The sequence below is a fragment of the Lissotriton helveticus genome, chromosome 7 (genome assembly GCF_964261635.1).
Source record: "Lissotriton helveticus chromosome 7, aLisHel1.1, whole genome shotgun sequence".
In the NCBI taxonomy this organism is placed as follows: domain Eukaryota; kingdom Metazoa; phylum Chordata; class Amphibia; order Caudata; family Salamandridae; genus Lissotriton; species Lissotriton helveticus.
The window spans coordinates 422,743,933-422,760,764 of NC_136068.1; the positions used below are offsets into that span (position 1 = coordinate 422,743,933).

Genomic DNA, 16,832 nt, shown 5'->3' on the forward strand with positions numbered 1-16,832 from the left:
AGCCGATCCCTTCCTCTGAAGCAAGAAGGAACCGGTAGAAACCATTTTGTTTACCATTTCTTTGCACAATTTACTGATTCATTTGTGTGCCAGTTAATAATGTAACTTTATTTTAAAGGCCTCATCCAAAATGCAGACAAGGGGCATATTTCTCTATATGCGAAACATAATAATTAGTAAGTTTTGGTTCGTTTTTGTTTGTAGTGTGTAGGTCTGACTGCACTCTATTTTAGGTCCTAGGCCAAAATGTGGCAACATGTTTGTGTGTTGATTTCAGGACATGTCTAAGACTTTATGTAATGTGATTTCTCAAAAGAAAGCTGTTTAGCCTCATTCTATGCTAGGCCTTGTTCGAGGCCTAAGCAAAATTTGCAAACTTGGCACTTCTTTCTCTGTGCAGAAGAATTAACTTTTCTAGCATGTTCAGGTTAGAATTCCTTTTTGCAGATTTTATATCATTTTCATGGTTAATTGAGTAATCCTCAGTCTCCTCATGGCCCAGACTTAAGGTACCATGCGGTGTCCCACAGGGCTCTTCGCTGAGCCCAACGCTTTTTAACTTATATGTGGCCCCCCTTGCTGAAGTCATAAGGGAGAATGGCTTTACGCCAATCTCCTACGCAGACGATACACAAATCGTCATCTCCATAGGCAAAGACAAAGAAGTAACAGCAGAAAAATTCCAACAATGCATGCTAAGAGTTAGTCATTGGATGCAACAAAATTGCCTCAAACGCAATGGAGAAAAGAGTGAGGTAATGATTCTGGGAGGTAATGCTGACATCTGGTCCCCAGACTGGTGGTCTCATGAACTGGGAACAAGACCAGAACCCTCAGAGAAGGTAAAAAATGTAGGATTCATGATAGACACCAAATTAGCATATGAAGCACAAGTAAACAAGCTAGCCTCGTCTTTCTGGCTGATACTAAGAATGATAAGAAAGATACTCCCATATATGCCCCAAGATACACGTAAAATGGTAGTGACAGCTCTCGCACTGTCTCGACTGGATTACGGAAATGCATTGTATGCAGGAGCCAGAATAAAAATTATTGAAAAAATGCAGCGACTTCAGAACGCAGCAGCACGACTAATACTGGAAATTCCAAAGTTTCAGCCCATCAGCCATAAATTAGAGTCACTCCATTGGCTACCAGTAGCCAAAAGAGTCAAATTCAAATCACTATGCCTGACTTACAAGGCCCTGCAGGGCAAAGGGCCCCTCTTCCTGAAAACACACTTGAAACAATACGAACCATCTAGACTACTTAGATCTGGACAACAAAAACTGATAGCAGTACCCAAGTTTAAACGATCAAACTGGGGAGGAAGAAGTTTCCTCGTTTACGCAGCGCGAACATGGAATCAACTGCCACTAGATATAAAAAACAGCCCAACGTTGGAGTTATTTAGAAAGAAAATCAAAACTTGGCTTTTCATGGCATAAACTTCAAGAACTGCACTAACTCCAGGCCTGCCTAGGAATACGGACAAGTCATAGCGCCAAGACGCCTTCGGGCATTCGTGCGCTTTAGAAATTGACAAATCAAATCAAGGCAGCAACAGATGTGAATAAAACTGTGTTTTTTGTATATAGACATCACTTGCTGGCTGTGAAATAAATTTATGACTAGATTGTACAGATACATTTTTTCAGCATTCTTTACACCCCAGACTGCCTTTTCCTCATTTGTGAATTCTTACTTTTGTTATTACATGTTCTGTTCCCAGAGATTCCAGTCTTACCCTTTCTCCTTGACTTTGTACTAGATTTCTGATTTATGTGATGATTAGCTGGTTGGGAAAGAGTATCTAACGACCTTGTGCAGGGCGTTAAGACTGCATGTAAGTATTCAGTTATCAGACCTGCAGTGCTCCTAGTCTTTACCAATGTTACTTGCTCTGTAAGCTTTAAAAGGCTTAATTTACTAAATATTTCTCTACGAATTAGACCTCAAAGAGTAACCAAATAGTGTTTCATGAAAGGGCACGCCCCTTGAATGTGGGCCACGTCCCTTAACTGTAGGCCACACCCCTTAAATGTATGCCACGCCCCTTGAACGTGGGCCACTTTTTTCGCCAGTGCCCGGGCCAAATTGTGATCCCAATCCGACCCTGTGATGTCGTCAGTGATGTCACTGACCATGTAATATGACATCAGCAGTGTATTGCGGGGGCGTGAGTTGTAGTTAGTTCAGCTAACTATAACCGCTCAGTTTCTCTTGTTTTGTATGAGTGAAATTTCAACCTAACTATAACGTCCCTGAAACCTGTGGTGTTTTCAGTGGAGAGATTATATCTATATATCTATATCCAAAACAATCCTTTCCAATCGAAAAAAAGGCGTCACACCAGGAGCTGCGTCAAAAAAGGGTGGTTTACAGGGGGCGGGGGCATCAAGACGGTGTTATTGGGGAACTGGAGAGCACTATAAGGAGACTTACCATCAACAACCCGGCCGACATCTCATTCAGATACTTGATGTGGGCCTGGCTATAGGAACATGAGTGAGTGGTCTTCCAAGTGACTTCACGTTGAGACCGCAGACAGACTGATCGATCTACCAGGGGCTCAAGAGTATATTACAGGGGAACTATAGGTCTACAAGTGGATCCCTATTTCCAACCTGTTTGGATTGCATTTCATTTTGTAAGGTTTTATTTCCTGCAGCTTACAAAAGACTTTCCCCAAATCCATCAACTGGGGATGTTTGCACTATATTGACAAAACTGAAACCCATTCAATCCCCGCATACAACAATCAGTAGCAGAAAGCTGCCCTGATATCCTGTAAAGTGGCAGGCATTATTGCCTCATATGTGCAGCATTTTATAATAATTTTTGTAAACTGTTTGATCTAGAAACAGTTATAAGTTTGGTGAAATCTGCCTGCCAGGTGGCAGATCTTGTGTATTGTTGGTATAGCGCAGATGCTGCTCTTGGACGGCTTTGAAGCTCTAAAGGGTGAGCAGGAGGGAATAGGAGCCAGGGGGGAAGGGGGGGGGGGGGGAATCGGGAACATCAGCATAAACGTGGTGGTGATTGCCTGCATAGCGTTTAGGTCACCCAACGGCAGCTTCAGAGCCCTGTCTGGAAAGGGGAGAGGGGATGGACACGGGGAATTGTAGTGCACGAGGAAGACGGAGGAAGGGAACTTGAGACGATGAAGGGGTGAAGGCAGGATGGAAGCAGCGGTGAAGGCAGAATGGAAGCAGCAAAGATTGGATGGAAATGGAGCAAGCGGATGACAAGAGACCTCGGAAAGAGTTAATGGGTGAATGAATTGTACCGAGACGTCACTGGCTGATTGCCTCAACCTGTGTCTGAATTAATTCGAAATTAATGAATGGGGCATTGATTGCAAGAGATAATACATGGATTAGTATGTCTTTGACTGTGTGTCCATCCACGTTTCTTTCTCTTAGTACAGATCGTACGTCAGCACACTCTGCCTGTCCACGTTTGACAGGCCGTCTATCTCTCTCTCTGTACATGTCTCTTTACATTTCTCAGTCAGTGGGATTCTCAGTACACATGGCATGTCTAAAACAGCCTGCCCAGCCTCCTGTGACATAACCTGCTCGCCACTTCCCTACCCACGGTTTGTGCCTTGTGGCGATCCGGGAATAGATACGTGTACTCCCAACCCCTGCTTCTCCACCCCCCCCCCCTCACCCCCCAGCTCCCCCCCCACACACCCTGCACCCGCCATCAGAGCTCCCGAACTGTCCTGTCTGGGGCAGCCACCCTCCTGCATTACTGAGGCACTCTGGGAAAAGCACAACTGCAAGTACCACAATGCAAGGCAAACAAGCATTTGCAATGCAATAGGTCTCGCAGTTATGCGAGTTTGAGCTATTGAGATTGCAAATAACAGTGCCTTTTATTTTTGTTTTTGTTTAAAAAACATAATTAAAATTGTCATTTACAATGCCAATAACTTAAACTTTTTTTTTTCGTTGCTACTTCGTTATGGCTGTGGGCTTAGCTGGTCGTGTGCTAAGGACTCGTGTTTTCTACTTCAGCTGCTTTCTCATTGAGATCGTTTTGGGTTGATTATGGCTTAAATCACAGTTGTGTCTCTAGTGATAGCCGAGTATCTGTTGGATAACGTTTATCATAAATATACGGGGGGCTTCTTGCCTTACATGTATCCAGGTATTCCAGTTTATGCTGGCATATATTTATTTTTTGTGTTTTAAGGACTGTGAATTGTTAGATCTGTTTCTTCTCGGTGCATGTATGACGACTACAGTGCTAGTAAAATGGTTGCGTTGAACACAATCTGAAGTGCGATTTGCTTTACATTACATTGAAACTGACGATTCCGTGAAAGGTGGGGTTGAAACATTTCTTTGAAAGCTTGTATTCGGTCATACCCACGAAAATACTTCAGTTTTATCAATCAACATTGTTTCTTAGAAATAACGTGAAAAACCTAACCCTCCTCTTAACCCCACGCTTTGAGCATGGCCCTAATATTAAATCTTACATAATTGCAAATTAAAATAAATAAATTAATGCAAAGCATTGTCATTTACAATGCCAGTAACTCAAACTTTAATGCTGCGAGACCAATTGCATTGTAAATGCTTGTTTATGCATGAGGATTCTTCAATAAGTCCCCTGCACATGACGTACATAACAGGATTGATGCCAGTGGGTCACTGGGACCATCCCCTCAGGAACACTATTGTCTCCTCTTAACAATAGAGGATTCCACACAGTTGAATCAATTTATGGTTTCATTTATTTGTTAATGTTCATCATAATTAAAGTATATTAGATTTCATATGCTTTCAAGCTTATCATCATAGAGGCATCATTATAGTACATAGAATCCAATGCATTTCGGGCTGCATCTTGAGCCCTTCATCGGGGAATAAAGGGCCTTGCCTAGACAAGAGAAAACAACATAGAAGCCACGTTTAAGGCGTTTTCCTGCTTTCGAACTACAGAGTTCTACTTGATACTAAAATCCACCAGAAAGAAACACAGGCATTGTTATTCCCCGATGAAGGGCTCAAGATGCAGCCCGAAATGCATTGGATTCTATGTACTATAATGATGCCTCTATGATGATAAACTTGAAAGCATATGAAATCGAATATACTTTAATTATGATGAACATTAACAAATAAATGAAACCATAAATTGATTCAACTGTGTGGAATCCTCTATTGTTAAGAGGAGACAATAGTGTTCCCGAGGGGATGGTCCCAGTGACCCACTGGCATCACATCTGTATCGTTACTGACAAGGCGTTTTCAGGGGTATTAACGCCACCCACGGTGAACCTAATCTGGATTAACCTGAGTTAAACAGCTGTGCATCCACCCACATTTTCTATGTTCGTACATAACAGGATTAACATGCTCTGTACTAAAGTCATCGCCATCTTTTATCCAGGTTGCTTTGCATAGTTACAAAGATTGATTTAGGCTCATCTACATAATTGTACTTGCAACATATCGATTGTAGTAGAACCCATGAGGCTACCTTTTTAGGTTTTGCCTCGCCAAAAAGATGCGCTCTGCGCATCTTTTTCGCGCAGGCGAAAACCTGATGAGAATTGTAGTGTGCTTTGGGTCGGCCCTCCTCATTCATTGGCTGGCTCCGTAAATGGAGCCTTGCCATTGGACGAGGGGCCTGTCCGTCAATGCCGGACCAGACACGGGGGCGTTTCCGACATTCTTTGGCTTTTGCCGACGTCACGCGACGCCGGGAACGCCCCCGATTCTGTTCCGGCATTGCCGGCACCTCCCTTGCTCTACTGTCATCACCACAACACTGCGCCCATTTTATCCCAAGCTAAACACTCGGAGAGGCGCAGTGACCGGGTCTTTGAAGGCCGCTCTCCCAATGAAAACAAGTTTTCTCTCCGAGTCAGCACGAGCAGGAAGACGAGCAGCGCGCCTCCCAGCTGGCCTCTCGCATCAGCATCCAGAGCTGCCCTGCGCGGTGTGTAGCTTCAGTGGAGCTTCAGAGTGGAGCTTCAGAGTGGAGCTTCAGAGTGGAGCTTCAGAGTGGAGCTTCAGAGTGGAGCTTCAGAGTGGAGCTTCAGAGTGGAGCTTCAGAGTGGAGCTTCAGAGTGCAGCTTCAGAGTGGAGCTTCAGAGTGGAGCTTCAGAGTGCAGCTTCAGAGTGGAGCTTCAGAGTGCAGAGTGGAGCTTCAGAGTGGAGCTTCAGAGTGCAGAGTGGAGCTTCAGAGTGCAGAGTGGAGCTTCAGAGTGCGGATTCAGAGTGGAGCTTCAGAGTGCAGAGTGGAGCTTCAGAGTGGAGCTTCAGAGTGCAGAGTGGAGCTTCAGAGTGCAGAGTGGAGCTTCAGAGTGGAGCTTCAGAGTGCAGAGTGGAGCTTCAGAGTGGAGCTTCAGAGTGCAGAGTGGAGCTTCAGAGTGGAGCTTCAGAGTGGAGCTTCAGAGTGCAGCTTCAGAGTGGAGCTTCAGAGTGCAGCTTCAGAGTGGAGCTTCAGAGTGGAGCTTCAGAGTGGAGCTTCAGAGTGGAGCTTCAGAGTGGAGCTTCAGAGTGGAGCTTCAGAGTGGAGCTTCAGAGTGGAGCTTCAGAGTGGAGCTTCAGAGTGGAGCTTCAGAGTGGAGCTTCAGAGTGGAGCTTCAGAGTGGAGCTTCAGAGTGGAGCTTCAGAGTGGAGCTTCAGAGTGGAGCTTCAGAGTGCAGATTCAGAGTGGAGCTTCAGAGTGCAGAGTGGAGCTTCAGAGTGCAGAGTGGAGCTTCAGAGTGCAGAGTGGAGCTTCAGAGTGCAGATTCAGAGTGGAGCTTCAGAGTGCAGAGTGGAGCTTCAGAGTGCAGAGTGGAGCTTCAGAGTGCAGAGTGGAGCTTCAGAGTGCAGAGTGGAGCTTCAGAGTGGAGCTTCAGAGTGGAGCTTCAGAGTGGAGCTTCAGAGTGGAGCTTCAGAGTGGAGCTTCAGAGTGGAGCTTCAGAGTGGAGCTTCAGAGTGGAGCTTCAGAGTGGAGCTTCAGAGTGGAGCTTCAGAGTGGAGCTGCAGATTCAGAGTGGAGCTGCAGATTCAGAGTGGAGCTGCAGATTCAGAGTGGAGCTGCAGAGTGCAGATTCAGAGTGCAGAGTGGAGCTGCAGATTCAGAGTGGAGCTGCAGAGTGCAGATTCAGAGTGCAGAGTGGAGCTGCAGAGTGCAGATTCAGAGTGCAGAGTGGAGCTTCAGAGTGCAGATTCAGAGTGGAGCTTCAGAGTGCAGATTCAGAGTGGAGCTTCAGAGTGCAGAGTGGAGCTTCAGAGTGCAGAGTGGAGCTTCAGAGTGGAGCTTCAGAGTGGAGCTTCAGAGTGGAGCTTCAGAGTGGAGCTTCAGAGTGGAGCTTCAGAGTGGAGAGTGGAGCTGCAGATTCAGAGTGGAGCTGCAGAGTGCAGATTCAGAGTGCAGAGTGGAGCTTCAGAGTGCAGATTCAGAGTGCAGAGTGGAGCTTCAGAGTGCAGAGTGGAGCTTCAGAGTGCAGATTCAGAGTGGAGCTTCAGAGTGCAGAGTGGAGCTTCAGAGTGCAGATTCAGAGTGGAGCTTCAGAGTGCAGAGTGGAGCTTCAGAGTGCAGATTCAGAGTGGAGCTTCAGAGTGCAGAGTGGAGCTTCAGAGTGCAGATTCAGAGTGGAGCTTCAGAGTGCAGAGTGGAGCTTCAGAGTGGAGATTCAGAGTGCAGAGTGGAGCTTCAGAGTGCAGAGTGGAGCTTCAGAGTGCAGAGTGGAGCTTCAGAGTGGAGCTTCAGAGTGGAGCTTCAGAGTGGAGCATCAGAGTGGAGCATCAGAGTGGAGCATCAGAGTGGAGCATCAGAGTGGAGCATCAGAGTGGAGCATCAGAGTGGAGCATCAGAGTGGAGCATCAGAGTGGAGCATCAGAGTGGAGCATCAGAGTGGAGCATCAGAGTGGAGCATCAGAGTGGAGCATCAGAGTGGAGCATCAGAGTGGAGCATCAGAGTGGAGCATCAGAGTGGAGCATCAGAGTGGAGCATCAGAGTGGAGCATCAGAGTGGAGCATCAGAGTGGAGCATCAGAGTGGAGCATCAGAGTGGAGCATCAGAGTGGAGCATCAGAGTGGAGCATCAGAGTGGAGCATCAGAGTGCAGAGTGGAGCTTCAGAGTGCAGAGTGGAGCTTCAGAGTGCAGCTTCAGAGTGGAGCTTCAGAGTGCAGCTTCAGAGTGGAGCTTCAGAGTGGAGCTTCAGAGTGGAGCTTCAGAGTGGAGCTTCAGAGTGGAGCTTCAGAGTGGAGAGTGGAGCTTCAGAGTGGAGAGTGGAGCTTCAGAGTGGAGCTTCAGAGTGCAGAGTGGAGCTTCAGAGTGGAGAGTGGAGCTTCAGAGTGGAGCTTCAGAGTGCAGAGTGGAGCTTCAGAGTGGAGAGTGGAGCTTCAGAGTGGAGCTTCAGAGTGCAGAGTGGAGCTTCAGAGTGGAGAGTGGAGCTTCAGAGTGGAGCTTCAGAGTGCAGAGTGGAGCTTCAGAGTGGAGAGTGGAGCTGCAGAGTGGAGCTTCAGAGTGCAGAGTGGAGCTTCAGAGTGGAGCTTCAGAGTGCAGAGTGGAGCTTCAGAGTGCAGAGTGGAGCTTCAGAGTGGAGAGTGGAGCTGCAGAGTGGAGCTTCAGAGTGCAGAGTGGAGCTTCAGAGTGGAGCTTCAGAGTGCAGAGTGGAGCTTCAGAGTGGAGCTTCAGAGTGCAGAGTGGAGCTTCAGAGTGGAGCTTCAGAGTGCAGAGTGGAGCTTCAGAGTGGAGCTTCAGAGTGCAGAGTGGAGCTTCAGAGTGGAGCTTCAGAGTGGAGCTTCAGAGTGGAGCTTCAGAGTGGAGCTTCAGAGTGGAGCTTCAGAGTGGAGCTTCAGAGTGCAGAGTGGAGCTTCAGAGTGCAGAGTGGAGCTTCAGAGTGGAGCTTCAGAGTGTCAAGAGCAATGCCAATAGCTCTAACTTTAACAAAGGCAAAACCATTGCATTGTAAATGCTTGTTGGTATAAAGGGACTGCACCTACACTTGTGAGGGGAGGAGACTCTTCCAAACTGACACAAGACACTTGAGGTCCCGACCTGCTGAAGCTTCAACACGGAGTGGTCTGACATCCCTTGCGGGCTGTCCAACTTGTGATTAAGACAGGGTTCTTCATTCTCTCCTATCATTTAATGTTGTTGGCTCTTTCCTTGGGGATTCTTGGCTTTACACCCACATACATACTATGTGCACGTGGGTACAGTCCTCATTGTATGAGAGCGCTTGGTGTATCTCCGTGAGACTAAGTGAGCACGATTTACTAAACAAAAAGTACTGTACTGTTTCCACGATCCCTAAAGGATCAAGGGATGTCATGTTCGATGGTGCCCAGAAACTATTCGTTCCTTGGTAAGGTTAGGGGGCTCATGGTGGCCCTATGAGCTAGCTGGTCTATAGGCTGACATATCCTGCGGCTGTGTCTTGACACCAATCCCTTAGTTTATGTTGTTCAACAAACGCACAGATCCTATGTATTTTTAGGAACTACACGACACAGCCCTGAATTTATTAAACAGTTAAATAAAATTGGGGCTGATGATTTCCCCATACCAGTCTAATTCTAAGATGCATTGCATCTGCTGATTTTATAACACGTTGATCATTAAGTAGATGTTAGTACTGCTGGAATTCCAGCCTGATGGTTAACAAAAGGTATATATCGTAACGAATCGCTCAAACACATGGAGCATGTTCTTTTTCATTGGATTTTGATAATAAACTGCAGGTTGTGTGAAGCGTTACAGAAGTGAAGACGGCAGACTTTAAATAAGGTAATCTGACATCATTGCCATTGGTTTCATTTTTCTTTCTGTTAGATTCAGATTGCACCATAAGAAAATAGAAACATGTACTCGGAATGGAGGTCGCTGCAACTTGTGATTCAAAACGATCAGGGGCATTTGAGTGTACTTCACTGCTATCCTGAAAGTGTTGGTCGAGATGTGGCAAATGCAGTAATGCGTCCACTCGGACAAGCCTTAAATACTCAATCTGCAGGAGGAAATGAAAGCATATTGAAAACTGATAAAGAGGTAAGACACTTAAAAGTAGTTTTCTTGTGGAAGAACTAGCTGGTTTTTAGGCTGGTAACTTGCGTGTTCCCCCATGAAGATTTCATCCGTTTGTGGTTAAATGATTCTGCTAATGGTTCGTTAAACTACCTTTCTACTCTACATCTAGATTTGACCAGACAAATGCTTGTGGCACCTTAGCATTAATATATTTTCATTTTACTGGGACAATAATCATGTGTTTTTTTGGGCTCCCTTTCCCATTTTGCCTTCCCCACAACCTTTTGCCACCATCACCCCCCCCTTACTCAACCATGAACCCATGTGTGCCAAGAAATGTGATTTTCAGTGTGTCTGCTGTCTGCCCACTAGGTCACAGTAACCATTTATACCAATCTAGAAAGGCATCCCGGGCCCCTGATCTTTGTGCCTCAAGTACGGAGCTTATCCCAAATGTTGATTCTCCCTGGTAAACAGTAGACAGAGGGTCCACGATGTTACCTACCCTCATGCCAAGATGCAAAATAAATGTGAGATTTCTTGTGTCTACCAATGCCATTGTTACTACTGTGATGTACGTAAATACTGAAAATGCCAATAAAATATTTAAAAAAACAAAACAGTAGACAGAAGGTGTCCCCTATCGGTGGTACCCTGCATGCTGTTGTAGGAACTACATGATGGAACAGATAGTGTATTGTTTTTGAAGTGTTTACCAATAAGTCCTGGAAGATTTGAAAACTATGTCTTTTGCATAGTCTTCTCCAAGCATATTGCTCTACTTATCTATTCCTTGCCTTCGAAAAAGGGGATTCTGATGTTTGTTTGGAGGGAAAACCATGTATAATACCCTGTACATAAGAACAAGTGGCATCGGCGTGTACTCTGGCCATTTCCTGATAAAATGAACAAGGCTTTGCACAAACTGAAGCATGTTACCTTAATCTTCTTGAGAAAGGCTTCAGATACATTTTATTATTGCACTGTGACCTGTTCGCAATAACCTTATGCTTTACATGAAGGCCCTTGAAGGGGCTTGTCTGCTGCTGGATATGGTCCTGTTCGTCTGAGTGTTCTTTGATAGTGCTCTCTAGATCATCGACTTTTGCTCAAACTCATCGTTCCACATCTCCTGCGTCCATGTTATGCTATGTTATATTAATACAGCTTACTATAGCGCACGAATCCCCTCTGAAGAGGTATCGCTGCGCCAACGATAAACGCAGATTGTTTTAAGCGTTTTCTGAATTTGATGTAATCGGGGCAAATGCAAGCATGATAGGGCAAAGTATTTCAACAGTATGGGGCCAGGTAAGAGAAAGACCTGCCTCCACATCAAGTTAGTCAGTTCATCTTTTGAGGGCGCTGTGAATGCTGTTCACCTCAGTTTTTAGGTCGAGCTATTATATAGCGCTGACATATTGTAGGGGAAACAACACTCTTAAACAAGCGGATTCCTCCCAATTCATGTGGTGCACTCGTGTGAGACGCGCGTGCACAACCCATCAGCCTCGCACCCATTTGCTCCCCGAGCCAGGCATCTGAAGCTTCCCCAGTTCCCTCCCACCCTTCCGACTTAAGGCCAGCTTTAATTACTCCAACATTCCTCCCTCGTGTTTCTTATTTATTTATCTCAATGAACACCGTTTCTTTGCCTGATAGCTGACATACACCTTACGCATTTGTGCACCGGAATGCACACACTCACTTTTATGACATTTTTAGACTCCATACTGTTCGCCGCTCTCTGTGAGGTAATGTTGATCTCACGATTGAGCCAGCACATTGGCGCCCGTTCCATGAGCCTGAGACATAGCAGCCACATGTGACATCCGCCTCCTCTCCCCATGGAATCATGACCGAAGTCTTTCCACTCTTGCGGTCAGTTGTTTTTATGATAATTTTGAGTTTGGTTGTTCTTTATTCACCTCAGTGGACAACGCATTGTTGGCAACACTTTATTTCTGTGGTGAAGTTGCCAGCTCCAGAGTGTTTACTTTGTGTCAGAGCGTGTCATGCTTGTACTCAAGTGTCTCGCCATTTCCTCTGCTTAACTCCTCCTTCTAATAAAAGCCGCCCCGCCCCGCAGCAAGTCATTGGTGCGATAACGTGTCCAATAACTGCAGGCTCTCCATTAACTGCATGTGGGATTTAACCTGGCTAGTAGATTTGGTCAAATTACATGCTTGCATGTATGTAATCAGGCACCCACTACTAATTACAATATAGAGACAGAAATGTATTTTATTAGACCAACAGAGAATGTACAACGCGAGAAGAATGCAGCAACTATCCCTGCATGGGTCACTTCTTCAGATGTAAATATCCAATATTATTGTGCAGACAGTATTCAGTGCTGGTCATTCAGCCACTCAGCGCCACAGATTCACTCAGCACCACTGAACGCCACAGCATCCCTCGACGCCACAGCATCCCTCGACGCCACAGCATACCTCGACGCCAGTTAATGGACACGTTATCGCACCAATGACTTGCTGCGGGGGCGGTGCGGCTTTTATTAGGAGGAGTTAAGCAGAGGAAATGGCGAGACACTTGAGTTCAAGCATGACACGCTCTGACACAAAGTAAACACTCTGGAGCTGGCAACTTCACCCCAGAAATAAAGTGTTGCCAACAATGCATTGTCCACTGAGGTGAATAAAGAACAACCACAGCATCCCTCGACGCCACAGCACCCCTCGACGCCACAGCATCACTCAGCACCACTGAATGCCACAACATCACTCGGCACCACTGAAGGCCACAGCATCACTCGGCAACACTGAAGGCCACAGCATCACTCGGCAACACTGAAGGCCACAGCATCACTCGGCAACACTGAAGGCCACAGCATCACTCGGCACCACTGAAGGCCATAGCATCACTCTGTGCAACCATTCAACAACAACTGGTTCTAATATGCTCTCTCAATGTTTCAAGCTTTATTACAAATGTCACAAAAAGATGTTAATATTTCACTTATGTTCTTGGATTTTCATCACAATAAAATACACTGAACATAATCTTCCCAAAAGTTTTTTACAAAAGTTTAAGCTATTGCCATTATAAATTACAATACGTTTTAATTAAGTATTATTTATAATATTTTCAAAACCAACACATAAATCAAATATTTGTCATTTACAATACCAATAGCTCAAACTTTCCTAATGCTAGACTTATTGCATTGCAAATGCTTGTTCTTTTTCTTGAAGGAACGTGTCGTATAGTCTTGGGAGGCTCCGGTCAATTCAGCAGAGTAATCTCTTAATCTCTCCATCATGAATAGTTGTAATCTTCAGTAGAGAGAGTGTCCGGAGTCTCTTCCACCCTTTTTAGCGCTCACAACTCCTTCCCTGATTGTTTCCTCTTGCTTTTCCCAACTGCCATGTTTGGAGAATAGACCCTGTGAGGGAGCATTCCAGACTTATCTATAACTATGAACTTCTGGGATGGCGGTGTGAGGGGGGATGTGTAAGCGGCCCAACAGAGATTGACACTTGGTTCTACAGCTCTAAACTTTCCAAGATACTCTTACCTGACTCGTTAGACAAAGGTCACGCTTCTAGTGTGCATTCCATGCCCTTAGGACAGACAGAAATGTTGGCAGTATTGCTGCAACCTGTTATGCACCTTCACAGCAGATAGGGTTTAAACTAATGGAGTTTGTTTCATTTGGCAAATCAAAAGAACAAAATGTACCAGCAGCTTTCCTGTATAGTAATGTCTGTTCCACCCTTTATTGCGTATAAACAAAGAGAATCCACTAGGATAGTGTCGGTGATCCCTACAGTGGTGGGGAGCAACCAGTGTTGTTTAAATACCCCTCACACACCAAAAGGCCCCTTGGTGTCATGCTTCATCATCGGGGTCTTCGCAAACCTCTACGGAATGCGGCGTGCTACGACTACGTAGGAGCACTGAAGGTGAACTATGTGTTGGTGTGTGTGGAGTAATAGTGTGTGAGTGGTGAGGTGAAAGTGTTGGTTAAAAAATACCTGGCTCGTAGGAAAAAAACAAACTCTTTATTAAGTCCTCGGCTGGTATCATTAAAAAAGTGCAGGTGAGGTTGTTTACTTACTGATTATGGTATGTCAACCTCAAAAGTGCGTCGACATGTTTCGGAGTTGAAGACTCCTTCTTCAGGACGAGGATGTGCACTGGTTATCCTCACCTTACTCACATGTATATGTAGATGTCAAAGTGTGCTCTACAAAAATAAATATAGTGAAATGTACCTATCTGTTTTTAAGAAAAAGTCCGTTGCGCCCAATTGGCGTTATACAGAACCTGTGAATAAACAAAAAGTCATATAAAACATTATATCTAAATAGGAACACATGTTCAGGAAAAACTGTGTTAATACACAGAAGGGTAACGACAAACCAAAAATAAGGTCCAGGAACCCTGAAAAAGAAAAAAGACATGGAGCCAATTGCGATGATAACCCACTAATGACTGTCATACCATCCTTGAACATTACTAGTCTAGAGTGAATTTTCGTACTTCAGATATTCTTCCTAAGTTTTTCTGAATAGACAGCATCCCCGTGTATTATAGAGGTCTCACGGCTCTCTATATAATCCTGTCTTTAAAGAAATAGCCCCAGAAACAATAACAGGATCGAGGTATCCCCCATACACGCATGCGCGAGCGCCTGCAAGCTGTACAAAAACGCTCAGACGATTTGCAGACACTACCGCTTCGCGCATGACACCAAGGGGCCTTTTGGTGTGTAAGGGGTATTTAAACAACACTGGTTGCTCCCCACCACTGTAGGGATCACCGACACTATCCTAGTGGATTCTCTTTGTTTATACATATTGCCAGGGGAGACAGAATCCACTTCTCCCTCTCCCTCCCCCTTTTGTTAATTACCACCCTTTATTGCTTCATAAAGGAATAGTTTTGACATATTTTGTTTTTAGTCACAAGGAAAACAAAAAACACTAGGATCGAATACTGAATCTGCCTTACAGAAGACAAAATTTCCAATAACAGCTTTCAGTCTTTGTACACTCATTTCCATTCCCAGTGTATTGAACTCTTTTGCCAGGTGTACTTCTTTTTAAGATGAAAACGTAAATCAGAAGGCGGAATGGAATTCGTGTTACAGTCTGATTTGCAGCATCTCTGCAATAATCCGAAAGCTCCTTATAGAGGACAAAGTAGGTGTATGCCCCCCCCTCGATTACCATGCCTTGTAGTGTGACCCGCCCTCCCTTGTTATGGCTGCCAGTTTCTTGTTGGATTGGCAACCATGAGCGAGCTAATGAATTTGGGAAATAAAAAGGACTGGTTTTCTTTTAGTTGGTTTTGATCCACTTCTTGTACGTATCTCGATTTGGAGCTTAATTTGTGGGGAGCTGGGAGGCAAGATACCATGCCTGTGTAACTTTGAGTAACCTCCTTCCCTATCACCACACTCTACCTTTTTCTGTGGTCACCCTGTAATCCTGGCATGATGGAATTGGTGATCCAAAGTGTACAGTATGAACTCTGGCTGGGGTCTCGATAGTGTTCTTGTGTTGAGGGTGCTAGTCATTTCCTTACTAGCCCTTCTTCTATCCCTCGGTCAGCTTGACATTATGAGGGCAAGATAATCCGCAAACTTGGCATTGTACTATAAGTTGATGGACCAATGAGAATGAAATATATTGTATAGCAAACACTACCCTAAGAACTCTGCGATTACCTTCTGTGTTCAGTGGCAGCCAAGTTAAAGTAGCATGAACCATAATGATTGTAAAACAGTCTGTTAGGTAATATTTGAGAGCCTCCACTTCCCTACAAGTGACTGGGTATTCCTCTTCTATTGTGGTGTAGGTTATTTCAGGAGCGTTACAATTTCCAACTACCAGAAAGGATCGGGTGTCGTCCCCCCACCTCCATCCACTGATACTTAAGTCAAAACTGCTCGTAAACCTGTTCCTAGTGCATCAGGCTGAAATGTAAAGGTAGAGAAAAATTAGATTACAGCAGGACTGGGCCAAGTGCAGTACTTCAAGTTATAAAAGCTTGTTCTTATGATGGACCCCATAGAACCTGATTGGGTTAAGCTTAATGTCAAATCTGTAATGTGTTCAGTCACTGAGGAATAATGTGGAATAATGCTGTACCCTAGAAACTCCAGATAGGACCAGATTTCCTTTGTTTTTGTTTTTTAAAGATCTTTTTATTTGCATACAACCAAAAAGCATAATGGTGGCATTTTGGAACAAGCATGATAATAGTAGATAGGCACTCAGTGATTACATTTTGAACGATCTCTGGAGCCCTAATATCTCCCTCCTCTCCCCCAACAACACACTAGGCAACAAAGATGTCCAATCGCTCTTGATCTCATGCATTTCGATTGGCATTACGAACAGGAGCACAAACTTCCCCCCAGTGCATATTCCATTTCCCCCATATCTTGGTCCATTTATTTGGACAACTCCAGCTTTCCTAAACCTTCGTCTGGGCTTGCGTCCCTCTTCCAGTCACTTAATTGCGGCGTTGTGTCAGCACCCGAGTTGTGCTATGTTGCGTTTGGCCTGCATCCACCCTAGTGTAAACCAGAGGAAGTCGACACTGGTAAGATAAGTTTCATCACAAATGTTGAGGAGGCCCCATTACGTCAACGGCGCCATTGCACTTACACAAACACGATTAAGACCGTCTACTACTGCAATCCAAAAACTCTGAAGCACCGGGCAACTCCATACCATATGATAACACATGCCTTCTTCTCCACATGTCTTGGCCCAGAACTCCATGTCTGTTTTACTCAATTGCACCATTGTCTAAGCTGCATAATAACCTCTATGGAGGATCTTAAGCTGTATAAGGTGAAAT

General features: G+C 45.1%; 1 protein-coding gene across 3 annotated transcripts in view; it reads left to right on the forward strand.

The window, feature by feature from the left end:
- RALGAPB (Ral GTPase activating protein non-catalytic subunit beta) overlaps positions 1-16,832 on the forward strand; it is a 2,268,266-nt gene that overhangs the window by 60,269 nt on the left and 2,191,165 nt on the right. For all 3 annotated transcript variants that reach the window (XM_078652319.1, XM_078652321.1, XM_078652322.1), the window contains one exon: positions 9,801-10,016. In XM_078652319.1, the coding sequence (XP_078508445.1) occupies positions 9,831-10,016 (186 nt within the window). In that variant the 5' untranslated portion in view covers positions 9,801-9,830. The remainder of the gene's footprint in view (positions 1-9,800; positions 10,017-16,832) is intronic.